The sequence below is a fragment of the Durotheca rogersii genome (genome assembly GCF_024521655.1).
Source record: "Durotheca rogersii strain YMJ 92031201 chromosome Unknown GGS23scaffold_16, whole genome shotgun sequence".
Classification (NCBI taxonomy): domain Eukaryota; kingdom Fungi; phylum Ascomycota; class Sordariomycetes; order Xylariales; family Xylariaceae; genus Durotheca; species Durotheca rogersii.
In genome coordinates, this window is record NW_026251247.1 from 181,542 (window position 1) to 193,305 (window position 11,764).

General features: G+C 54.6%; 4 protein-coding genes across 4 annotated transcripts; 2 read left to right on the forward strand and 2 right to left on the reverse strand.

Moving 5' to 3' along the window:
- Nucleotides 1-338: 338 nt before the first annotated feature.
- GGS23DRAFT_574671 (Mysoin-binding motif of peroxisomes-domain-containing protein) lies at nt 339-3,637 on the reverse strand. The gene is made up of 5 exons (XM_051516752.1): nt 3,503-3,637; nt 3,013-3,449; nt 2,178-2,889; nt 1,664-2,115; nt 339-1,607 (listed from the first exon to the last, which is right to left on the reverse strand). The coding sequence occupies exons 2-5, from the start codon at nt 3,059-3,061 to the stop codon at nt 940-942; spliced, it is 1,881 nt and encodes a 626-aa protein (XP_051370438.1). The 5' UTR covers nt 3,062-3,449; nt 3,503-3,637; the 3' UTR covers nt 339-939.
- A 1,399-nt stretch (nt 3,638-5,036) lies between these two features.
- Nucleotides 5,037-5,596, forward strand: GGS23DRAFT_598139 (Rab5-interacting protein-domain-containing protein; the record flags this gene model as incomplete). The annotated part of the gene is made up of 2 exons (XM_051518729.1): nt 5,037-5,102; nt 5,186-5,596. 2 exons carry the CDS (start codon nt 5,037-5,039, stop codon nt 5,594-5,596), a joined length of 477 nt encoding a protein of 158 aa, XP_051370439.1.
- Nucleotides 5,597-5,756: 160 nt separating this feature from the next.
- Nucleotides 5,757-8,958, reverse strand: GGS23DRAFT_129116 (uncharacterized protein). Its single transcript, XM_051511145.1, has one exon. The coding sequence runs from the start codon at nt 8,533-8,535 to the stop codon at nt 5,917-5,919; it is 2,619 nt and encodes an 872-aa protein (XP_051370440.1). The 5' UTR covers nt 8,536-8,958; the 3' UTR covers nt 5,757-5,916.
- Nucleotides 8,959-9,851: 893 nt separating this feature from the next.
- On the forward strand, nt 9,852-11,736 carry GGS23DRAFT_129154 (uncharacterized protein). Its single transcript, XM_051511146.1, has 2 exons — nt 9,852-11,439; nt 11,509-11,736. The coding sequence occupies exons 1-2, from the start codon at nt 10,159-10,161 to the stop codon at nt 11,569-11,571; spliced, it is 1,344 nt and encodes a 447-aa protein (XP_051370441.1). The 5' UTR covers nt 9,852-10,158; the 3' UTR covers nt 11,572-11,736.
- Nucleotides 11,737-11,764: the final 28 nt, after the last annotated feature.

Genomic DNA, 11,764 nt, shown 5'->3' on the forward strand with positions numbered 1-11,764 from the left:
ACACGCGTGGAGCGCGCTACTCCGCTCAACGCGTCTTTCCTCGTCTTTAATTGACTGCCGACCGCGAAAAAAAAACCCCCCACTTGCCCTAGCTCGACAGGTGCGTCTAAAAATCGGGTACGTACCTATTTCTCTCCTTTACCTTAGCTAAGAATACGTCTATACCTACAAATATGTGTGCATCTACACGTAGTAGATATTGTATCCGCACTTTCTTCCCCCCCCCTAAGCCAACATGCCCTTACGGGTAGAGCAGCTGTGTAGAATGACATACCTACCTAACTCTATATAGTAGATACCTATAGATATAGATATATAGATATATAAAATAATTACCAGCCATTTCGTAGAATCGTATAGGAGCGTCATCTGCCTATGTGCAGCGCGTGGTCTGGTACTTAGGCAGATATCTCTCTGTGACCCCCTATATCTGGCCAGAATAGCTTCACTAGAAATCGCCGTGGAATGTTCGTTACCCAGGCACTACCCTGGCCATTCCGTGATAGAAGGCATCGCATCTTGAGGCGTCACATTGTTTTTTTTTTTCTATAAAGGCGACCACATTAGGCGTATCCGTAGAGAGCGATAAACGAGCGTGTGCTGTGTGAGTGTGTGTATATATGGGGCTGATGGCGTTGGTACATATATACACGGGGGTTGGATAAAACAGGGAAAAGGGGAACATTATACGCAAAAGATCGTGTCGATGACTAGCCCTCTATCAGGTTTTTTTGTCTTTCACTGCCGCCAGGTTTTGGAGGAAAAAAAAGGGTTAGATAAATAAAAGCACCAAACCCCGCCGTGGTGAAAAAGGTTGGTCAGGCCGGCTCGCTGTCTATCCCAAATACGCCGTGTGACCGATTCGTTACCTGCTCGTTATCAACGCCCGGAACCCAGTGACTGCTTTTGGTCTATATGATACACTGTCAAGGAAACGGTTTAAAGAGAGACTCGGCCGCGGCCAGGTTTTCTGTCCAGGACGCCCTGCAATTCTCGCATCATGCCTCTGTGGGCCTCAGCTTTTGCGCGGGCGATATCCTTGGACTTGCGATCCTCCCTCATCCTGATGATCCTCTCCTCTCGCGTGAGCAGGCTCCTGGGCTTCGGTAGCGAGATGGCCTCGAACACTTCCGGCTCGATCGATATTACTAGTTCTCTTGTCGGAGACGAATCCCCGTTGAGCTTCCTCAGCGCGTCGGCGACACCCGGCTCCTGCTCGTCCTGGCTGTTCTCGTCTTCTTCCGCAATCGTTCGTCCGCTCAGCGTACTTGCGGGGGACATAAGCATGGAGCCCACAGATGAAAGACGCTTCTCGTTCCTATCAATGCCGGACGCCAGGGACGATTTCCCGGTCTGCCACGCTTCCATCAGGTCTCGTAGATCTTGTCCGATCGATTCGTACTGGGCCATGAATAACGGCCCGAGGTCGCTAATGTTGCTAATGTCGTCGGCTTCGTTCAAAGCCTTGGACGACTCCTCACGGAGGAGATGCAATTTGGCCTGCACACTCCGGATGTTCATAGTCATCGAATTAAGTCTCCGAACTTGGTGGCGCCAGCGGTCCTGGCCGGGCGGCTCGGGGCTTCTCGGGGTCTTTGGCAGTTGAACTAGAATCATGCTGTTTAGAAAACAACTCGAGAGAAACGATTCGTGGCCCACTTACAGTCATTATCAGCCAGTATGTCTCTCACCCGGGCATAGGCTTGTCTGGTCACCACATTCAATTCTTGGAAGGACTCGAGTATCGTCGTGAAACGGACTCGGTCGGAGCTGTTGCCGACAGTGTGGAGGGCTAATAAGCCGCTCAGGAACATCTTCCGGATGTCGTGGAAAAGGAAAGCGGCATCTTTTAGGGGTTGGAGCTTCTCGGCGTCATGGGCGTCGGTCCTGGAAAACACCTCGAACCGCTCTACTACATCGGCGACGGTAAATTGATATTGAGATTGCAGTTGCAGAAGCTCGGTCTGCTCTGCGAACGCCCAGACCGTGAAGGCTGTGTGGTAGTACTTGGAGATAACCTCCGTCAAGCTGGTTCGAAGGGCAGCCCTAAGCTGCTGGCACTTGACATTTTGGCCGTTGTTCTCTAACCGGCTGATAGGCGGAATAGGGGTGCTCCTGATTACTAGTTAGCCAAGTTACGTCGTAGCCTCCAGGTCCGGTATGGAGAGAAGACTTGCAGTCGATATCCTCGGGCCACCAATTCCACCTCCATTATGAAGTTGAGGGCAGCGCTGTTCGCGCAGTCGTATTCTCGGGAGATTGAGAGGAAGGCTGACGCCTCTGCTAGGCCTTGCTTTTGTATGTTTCTCAGGATCTGTCTTCGGACGTATGCTCGAGCAATTAGAGAAGCGAGGGACGATATCACGACGGAAACCAGCAGCCGTTTCCATGTGGGCACAAATCCGGTAAGGGAGATATATCTGACAAGGGACGCGGCGCCGAAGCCGAAAACAGCGGCGGCAACGGCGCCAGAGGCGGTGAATCCGTGGAGGCCCGACTCGATGACCAGCTCGGGCGCGGCCGCGTCTGCCGATTGTTGGTACCCGAGAACTAAGGGGTTATCTAGTAGCTGGGACTGCACGATGGCGAGGCGCAGGCGCTCGAGGAAGCCGATCGTCCGGGCGTGGTCGATAGATGAGGTGACGGCCTCGAGCAAGAACTGTAGGATATCGAGCATGGGGGAGGCGTGGTTGTGGATCCGGTTCAGATGGGCGGGAAGGTTGTCGGCGTCAATCCGTAGAGGCTTCGGGATATTTTCCCTGAATCGCTTGCGGACCTTGGCGAAGCCTCTGGGGGCGAACTCTGGGGTCGGGCTGGGTGGTGGCGAGCAGTCGTTGTCCCTGCTGTCATCGGATTCCTGCCATTGTAGCTCCTCCTTCTCGCCCGTACCTGTGATATCATCGCTGGTTAGGGCGGGAGGGGGGGTCTCGGACATGGTGCTGGCAGAGATGGACGCTCTCCTCCCAGAACAGGCCGGGGTGGTCGGGTGATGGGTTGAAGGGGCAGACATACCCTCGAGATAGTTGCTCAAAGGCGTGCCCTCATCTACGTGAGTCTCCATGAAATTGACGTGTAGCACAACGGCCGGCGCCCATCCGGCGCGGAATTACTTATGATTTACTCAGTGCGCATACAGGCGGTACGACGAATATTAAAATGAGACGATTCAGCTAAGGAACGAGACAAAGTCTCAATGGAAGAGATATTAGGTAGAGGGCGAAGACGGGGGTTAGTCCGACTTTGGCGGGCAAGAAAGAGATATTGAAAGAAATGGCTATATGTACGAAGGAAGTAAGGAAGCAAGCAAGTAAGCGAGTAGTAAGAAGGAAATATAGGTAGGCTAACGAACGTGGAGAAGGGTTTAGGAAAGGATGAAAGACGAACGAACTATAGAAGGATTCGTTGGAAGGTCAAAGTTGTCCAAGGTCAAGTGGTTTTTGTTCATTTGACTGGTACGAGATTAGCCCAGGCCGGGTAGGCAAGTTGAATAACGGGCTGCTACATATGTGCTATGTAGTAATATGGCAAGGTATGTCGCAAATAACGTACTACCACGACAACAAGAGCGGGCGAGGTCGAGGAGAGAGGTAGAGGTAGGCGGAGGAGAGCTAGGTAGGTAGAGGTAGGTAGTTTGTTCAATGGACAAGGGGCATATTGGAAGTAACCCCCTACCTACACATGCACTACGTAGTACATGCATCCCTATATCTGCCTACCTTCCCGAGGCATGTACTCCGTCCAGGCGCATTATGTACAATACATACCATAGCATACCGAGGAGGGCGATTACCCGGTAGGCAGGCAGGTACCCTGTACGTACGGACAGGCATGCATACATAAGCAGGTACCACGGCGTAAAATGATGTGCGTTGCGGGCGCCGAACTGCCTCCACCTCCTCCACCAGGTCCGAAATTGGCATGCTCTCCTCGATCTGGATGTGCAATGATGGTGGTATCGGGAGCGCGCTATCACCAGAGAGGAAACACTCATGTCCACCAATTGGCTACCTCATTCCCACGTTCATGCTCGGCCAGCCAGGTTAGGAGGTACCTCCTCTGCTCTGTTTACCACCAGAAACACCTACCCGAGGTACATACATGCCTACCGGCCGGTATGCGCGGGGATCATTCAGTTAGTTAGGAATGCTTTTTATAGCGTATATATATCTATAGAGTACAATATATAGGTATATATATATGCAGATATAAAAGCTGCCTACCTACCTATGTATGCATGTGCGTGCGTACTCATAGAACGCATAACCGGCTCGGGATTTATCATCGTGCGAGACAGAGCCATATCCGACCTTGTCCGAGGACCCCGTACCTGGGTTCTCGCTTGGGGCCCTGCGCTGCCCGGTCCGGGCTGTCCTGCTCTCGTCCCGGCTCCAGGGGCGGACCAGCTTCGATTCATCTCGAAGTTCCCAGGTTCGCGTTCGTCTCCCACTTGCACAGCCCTGCTAGCCCGTTTCGTCATGGGGCGTGCCTGTAGACGTGCATAACCTCCTTACCTCGACGGAGGCGCATAGGATAGGTGATATTAGGTACTACTTTGCAGTACCCGTCGCATTCCTCAGCCAGCTGGCAGAGGAGGTGTTGCGGGCCGACAGCCGGCGAAAGGTTCTCGCCCAGGAATTGAAGCCTGCCTGCTATAGGGTAGGTACGTGCCAACCCGCTGGACTTGTGCCACCCCCCATTCCTCCGACCCTCCGTGGGCAAAGCTCTGTAACTAGCTGTCCCGTCTTACCTAACACACACACCTACACCTTAGAATCGACCACATAGCTTCATGTGGAAGCACACACGTACGCACACACCCGTCCGACGCGAATTCGAATCCGAACGCCCTCCGCACTCCTCCACCCCCCTCCCTTCTCCCCACTGCTGCCTTGGCCTCCCTTGATTCCGCCGGGCAGGGCTACACGGACAGCGACAAAACCCCCGACGGCGAAGAGCGCGAGCGAGGGACAGCAAAAGCGCCCTAGAGGGACGCGCACATCGCCAACGCTCGATCAGCCCGCCGCCCTCGACCAGCCATGCCGTCCGAGCGAGAGCTCCAGATATCGCCCATCGTGCCCGAGTCGGTGATGCACAACACCAAGGTCCGTTCCTCTGTCCCTCTCCTTAGCACCCCCCCCCCCCCCCCCCCCTTCCCGAACTGCCCCAACCGATTCCTCCGCCCGAGGCCATCGCACCGCACCACGCCGCGTCCCACCGCGCCGTGTCGCCGTCGCACGATAACCCCTTAATACGCCGATGCGTTACGAGCACGCTCCCCGCTAACACGATCCTCCCCCTCGCGCAGGCCCTATCCAACCTGCAGACGCTGACGGCCTCCATCTTCGGCGCCGCCGCCGGCATCCTCGGGCTCGAGTCCTACGCCGGCTTCCTCTTCTACCTCGCCCTCACCGCCGTCACCACCCTGCTCTTCTACGCCATCCGCGTCGCCCCCGAGTCGCTCGCCGCCGGCCACGCGCCCCTCGACACGAGCCGCTACTTCCGCTCCCGATACGAGTTCTGGGCCGGCGGCCTCTTCAGCGGGCTCGCTGGCTACGTGCTTACTTGGACTTTGTTCTACGGCCTGGTGAGAGCCTGAGCAGAGACGCTGCGAGGCCGACGAGGGAAGGGGAGGTGACGGGAGGGGAAGGGGGAGATAATGGATGGGAAACGAAGAAACGACATAATCTGTCAATGCGTACGCATACGTGCACACGCACGTATCACACCCTCGAGAGCATCACCCGGCGTTTAGCATTCTCTCCGGGTCCGACCGGAAGAGTGGGCGGATGAATTTCGCTTCCAGATGATGAGGGGTTCGATGGGGAACGACGCTCATGATTGCTTGCTATCTATATTTATCCTTGATAACCAGAAAGTAAGTGTCGACAAATACGATGACGTACAATGTGTCTCCGTTTACTCCCCGATTTCGATTACTTTACCTACGTAACCCTCAAGCCCCCACTTATCTTTGGGACCCCCTTCTACCAGGACGACCCGAGATCCGAGTTCGATCCATTCTCTGTTCGCTAGGAGTTCCAACGATACGTGGTGCTCTGCGTGGCGCTCGGCATGCTCGCCTAGGTTCGATTCCGGCGTGACGCGCTCGAGCTCGATGTGATCTTCCATGCCGAACATACCATCCTCTGCCGGAACTTTCCATGGATCGAGGTCCGGCTTTGACCCCGTCACTCGCAATACCCGAACCGTTGCCCGCACCATTCCTACGTAAGCTGTTACTATGCTACCTACAGTGAGTGACTCGACGTCCGGTGCTTCAAACAAAGCTACAAAGCTCGAAGCAGCCTGAAGGGAAAGCTCTGTGTCGGCTATGTGTTGGCTGGGCACGGCAAGAACCTGGCCCTTGCGAAGTCTGGCGTCCGATATCCTTGGTTTCTCGTGCGCGACGCTACTGTCGGCGTTACTATCGGACGCTTCCTCAGTGGGTTCATCGAAAACGATCTGAATAGAACCGGCCTGTCCGGCCTCCATAGTCTGAACCGGAAGCCTCAAATCGCGAATATTCACAACCGTCGCCTGAAGCCACTCACCGTGGATCTTGGACGCGGATAAGGCGTGGCGGGAGCTGAGTCGAGCAAATTCTGCAGACGAGGGGTGGGGGATGGATAGACCGTATCCTGGGGAGGGATGGTCATTTGGCATGAGGGCTCTCGCGTCTTCGTCATCCCCAGGAAACGGCCCCAAAACAACTCTATCGCCAATAGAGAGCCTTCCGAACCGTAGATAACCGGTAACTACCGGAGCGCTTTCGCTCGGCCCGCCGCCTCCGATGGCCTGCGCGCGGCTTAACGGCATCTCGAAGACCTCGTCGATATGGAAGAGGGCGGCCGGCTGCTCTGGGTTCAGCGCAAGCGGGACGAAATCTCTCGCGGTAGGCGGCGGCGGCATCGGCAAGCTTCGCAATAAAGCGTGAGTCAGCCCAATGCTCATGCCCTTGACGGCGCTTACGAGGACGATTGGCACGATAGACAGCGGGTCACCCGATTCGGTGATCGGAGTGACGACTTCGTCCCTGACCTTTTGTATGTCATCGGCTGGTACTTCTGCGAGATTGTCCCCGTCGCGCGAGTTAGAATGCATGATTTTCGGTATTCTCCCCGTAGCCTTGACTTTGGTGAGGACTACGTTCAGCTTTTCCCTCAGCAGCGCACGCTGCCCCAACTCGGACTTGGTGATAATGATAGCCAGGGGTATCGCCAGTTTCAGGCACAGATCCAGATACGCCATCGCCAAATCCATCGAGGCTATCCCAACCCCCGCGGCTCCATCTACACCGGGCAACGCCTTGGCGCCAGAACTCAAGATGCCGTCGTCATTCGCGGAAATGCAAAGCAGGGTCCAATGAGGAGCCCATCCGACGAGTGCCCGGAGAGCCGTTCGCTGATATCGGGGGTGACCGGCGGAGTCTAATAAGAAGACCAATCGGCCGTTTTCTGCGCGATCATGTATGTCGGGCCATTCGTTGATGTTATCAGCGTTGTAATTGTATATCCGCCTCCCTTCGTAACCGATGAGCTCCTGGGCGATGGAGCTGGTTCGACCAGATGCAACTTCGTGTCGATGTCTCAACAGGTTGATTCTACTGCTTCCTCGCCCATTATCTAGCGTACCGTTCGAAAGGGTGCCTAGCAACGTCGTTTTCCCCGATGTCGTTGGTCCTATGAGCGAAACCCGAAGCTGCTCGGTGATCGAGGCGTCTCTCCTGGGAGCATCACCGAGCTTGGCTGCTTGCTGGCCGTCCGTGTCTCTCCGCACATTTACTACTGGCATGACGAGCGCCTCCGCTACCCAGAGATCCGCCACGTTGACGTGATCGCTTGATCCCGGAGCATTATCAGTCCACTCGCAGCTTCCGACGGCTTTCATGCGTTGTACCTCGACCCTACAACCCAAGCTGGCAGCCATCACTTTCAGCGTCGTCATACTCTCGTCCATCTCGCCCTTGGTCAAGCCTACAAAGGTCCCGTCATCGGCCACGCCTATCTCGTACAGCGCCCCGTTCGATTCCTCGAGCCCTGGAAGGAGTTTCCCCGGCTGTTCTAGAGCCGAAAGGTCGGCGTTTTCTTCGGGTAACCGCGGCACAACGAGATCTCTTCTCGCCGTGGAATGGTGCGGAGATGACTGCTGCAATCTCCAAAGAAGTTGAGTCGTTAGATGGTGGAGGCGATTCTGCCTAGTCTGGCTCGAAGAGGCGAGCGGCGGGCCGGTCTTTCTTTGCGGCTTTGCTTCTTGCATGAGCCTTGGGTGTTGGGATCCTGAGGCTGCCTGCGCCGTGCTCATTCTGCTGTAGGCTCTCCGGGGACGCAGGAGGAGGTGCAATTTATACTCGACCGGGCCGTCCTGAGGCTCTGCCTCGAGTTTCTCTAGCTGTGAGTCGGAGAGCCGCTCAGACTCGACGGCGGCCCCTCCGATGACAGAGTGACCAGCGTGAGGTTTCCCATTGGAGTCCTGGGTGGGCGGCCAGGGCGAATTCACCCGCGGGGGATCGTGGTCGAAGGTAAATATGGAAGCCATTGCTAGCTTTCAGTCGACGAAGCGGGCCGTACAGAACTATCGAGGCCAAGGGTCTAGTTCAAGAAGAAACGTAGTTGACCGTCGTTCGCGAGCAGCGTGATCGCTGCCAAAGGGTTCGGTAATTGGATAAATTAAAACACAGAAGTCATAGGGTTAGGATCTGTCCGGCATCCGGTGGTAATGTCCGTATTGGATATATTGCACAGCCCTTCACTACTCGCTGTGTGGTGAATAGCTGTATTAATGGGATCATCTTCGAAACGATAGGAGCTGAAGAGCTCGAGCGTAAACAATATTCAATAGGCTGCTGCGGTAAACTCGATGCTAATGTGAAAAGAAGGAATCCATTGCGAATGCTAAGCTGTATTATAGTGGTGGATGGAGCAGAGGGACGATTTCGATATTGGCGGAGGTTGTTGGTCCGGGTAGGTAGAAGAGGAGGAGCGACAGATTGGCAGCCCAGGCATTCTGACATGTACATTACCTAAGCTGGACCAAATACGAGGAGTCAGGTAAGGTTTCTTTTTCAAGGCTTATGGGGGCTGGCGCTTGATGTACATAGGTACCTCTCAGTATTGTGCATAAGGCACCTCCTAGCTGGCCTGTAAACGTCAAGAGTTACAGCTTAGAGGAGTTTAATGCATGCTCTATTTTCATGCAACGGAGATAATATACATAGAGATAGATGCCTTGTCCCCTGGGAGACTAACATGAGCCAGTTAGTAAAGGGTATGTATATGTATATGTATGAGCCGTATCAAGCCCATTGTTGAGGGTGGTGAGGGCGACAAAGATGGCCTCGGAGGCCTACTCAGTATAAAGTGTGTGACCGAGCGCACGTAAGAGACCTTAGGTACCTTATGATGTTCATGGAGATGCACTAAAAATAAGAACGTTAGACCTGGAACCTCGCCTCCAACAAAAAGGTACTTCCGGCTTCTCACCAGCTCTGACCTGATAAGAGTCACATCCAAGTACCAATTTAGTATCGGTCCTGCGCGTACTTAAGAGGTTAGGTACCTAACCTTAGGTGGGTACATACCCTATTCACTGCTGACCGCTGATGACCACCTCAGAGGCGGTACCTTTTCTACCTGACCGCCTCAGCACCTAAACAAAGAGGTACCTTCAAGGTACCCGATTCTCTCCACTATAAAAAGCGCTGCGGCGCAGGGAGTGACGAATTACAGTGGCGTTGGGTCAGATCAGGGGGCACTCTGCGGTTAAAGTACAGCCGTAGCCCTGCTTTGCCAGTTGCAGTCGCCTACCACATACCTCTGCTACTACTCCAGCTTGCCCTCTTTGACTGACTTTCCCGCCTTCAATTCCCCATACCTCTCCAATCCATCATCCATTGACCCATCCACCAAATACCACCCAAATACCCACTCGCCCAGAGTCCCCTCCCCATTCCCTTTCGAAACGCAACCTAAGACACCCACTGCCCTCGGTTCCCATAAATCTAGCACGTTATCCAGCAATCTTTATAACCATCCCGACTTGCACCTCTCATTCCTCCGCATTCAGCCGCTTCCCTGTTCTTCTTGCCGACCCCCTTCCGCTCCGTTGACACCACTGGAACTGCCACTTCGCGAGTCGAGGACACATTCACAGATTCCCACGATGAAGAAATTCGGATTCGGCAAGAAACAGACCGACGGGGATGATGATCCGAATCGATCGGCTCTCTTTGGCAAGAAGGGCTCCGGCCCGTCGTCGGAAAACCCATACGCTCAATCCCAACCCGCGAACGATCCGTACACTACCGACAACAACAAGTACGCCAATGTAACACCCTATCAAAAGGCCCGTTCAAACCTCCAGAACCAACCAGTCGGCCTCCCCAGCGGACCCGGCCCTCGAAGCGGATACGGGGCTCCCCCTTCACGTACCCCTAGCAATGTTTCCTCCGCGACCGCACCACCTCCGTATTCGAACAATCAACCATCCGGTGGCTATGCCAACGACAGATACGGCACGTCCTCCGGATACGGAAACAGCAAATACGGCAGCTCGAATAGCTATGGTAGTGCTGGAGCCTCGGCCGCTGGCCGTGTCGGCGGCTACGGCGGGCTGGGTCGAACGGACAGCAACGATACAGATGCCAATCGAGATGCTCTCTTCTCCGGCGCCCAGGAGCGGCTCAATCAGCGACAGACCAACCCTGGCAGTGGAGCTTACGGAGCTTCGGGTGCCGATTCGGGTGCCAGCAAATACGGAGGTTACGGAGAGCAGCGTGAACTTACCCAAGAAGACAAAGACTACGAGGAATACAAGAACATCAAGCAGGAGATCCGCGATACTACCAAGGCTAGTGTCGCCTCTACCGAGAACTCTCTGCGAGCGTTGAACCAAAGCTTGGATGTCGGCATGCAGAGCTACGCACGACTCGGCGCCCAGAACGAACGTCTCCACCACACCGATCAGCTCCTCGATACCGCGATCGAGAAGCAGCGCCACGCTGACGTCCAAACCAAGAAGCTCAAGACCCTCAACCGGAGCATGTTCGCCGTCCACGTCAAGAACCCATTCACGGAAAAGCGGAGGACTGCCGAAGAGGAGGCCAAGTTCGTAGCCCAGAACCAGGCCGACCGTGAAATCCGCGAAGCAACCCGGAGGGATAAGTTTGCCCAGAGCATGCGCATGGAGTCTACCTTTAACGAATTAAACAGGGGAGATGCCCCTGCGTCCTTCTCCAAGCCCAACCGCAACGACAGGAACAAGTACACGCTCGAGGACGACTCGGACGAGGAGGGCGCGAGAGATCTGGAGAACGACAACGACCAGATCGAGAGCAACCTTGCCGAGCTTCAGAACGGCACTTTCAAGCTCAACCGCCTCGCCAAGGCTCTAGGCGAGGAACTTGACCATGGCAACCGCCTCATTGACGGAATCGGCGCAAAGGTTTGTAACATCTCCCAGTTTTTTTTTTGTCTATTTGTTTAGAACGGGCCTAGGCTAACCATTATACAGACTGAACCGTTGGATGACCAGCTCAAAGTGACAAACATGAGATTGGAACGCATTGGTCGCTAAGCCAGCCACTATATTTAAGTTCTAGGGCATAGCATACGACAAAACACACGGATTTTATATTGCTAGTTGAATACCTAAGGTGCCTGCTACTTGGCACCCAACCTATAGTTGACATACGTACAAGGAGCGGACGACATTATTAGATGAATTTTCGATTCAGTTTGGCCGACAAGTAGTTTGTATTCTCTCCTCG

Bases quoted from the DNA above. Each gene is read 5' to 3' on its own strand.
- GGS23DRAFT_574671 (XM_051516752.1), bottom strand. From the start codon at position 3,061: ATGGAGACTCACGTAGATGAGGGCACGCCTTTGAGCAACTATCTCGAG. The intron at 2,116-2,177 runs GCAAGTCTTCTC...ACTAGTAATCAG, and splicing joins GTGGCCCGAGGATATCGACT to GAGCACCCCTATTCCGCCTA. The intron at 1,608-1,663 runs GTAAGTGGGCCA...GCATGATTCTAG, and splicing joins CATACTGGCTGATAATGACT to TTCAACTGCCAAAGACCCCG.
- GGS23DRAFT_129116 (XM_051511145.1), bottom strand. From the start codon at position 8,535: ATGGCTTCCATATTTACCTTCGACCACGATCCCCCGCGGGTGAATTCG.
- GGS23DRAFT_129154 (XM_051511146.1), top strand. From the start codon at position 10,159: ATGAAGAAATTCGGATTCGGCAAGAAACAGACCGACGGGGATGATGAT. The intron at 11,440-11,508 runs GTTTGTAACATC...ACCATTATACAG, and splicing joins TTGACGGAATCGGCGCAAAG to ACTGAACCGTTGGATGACCA.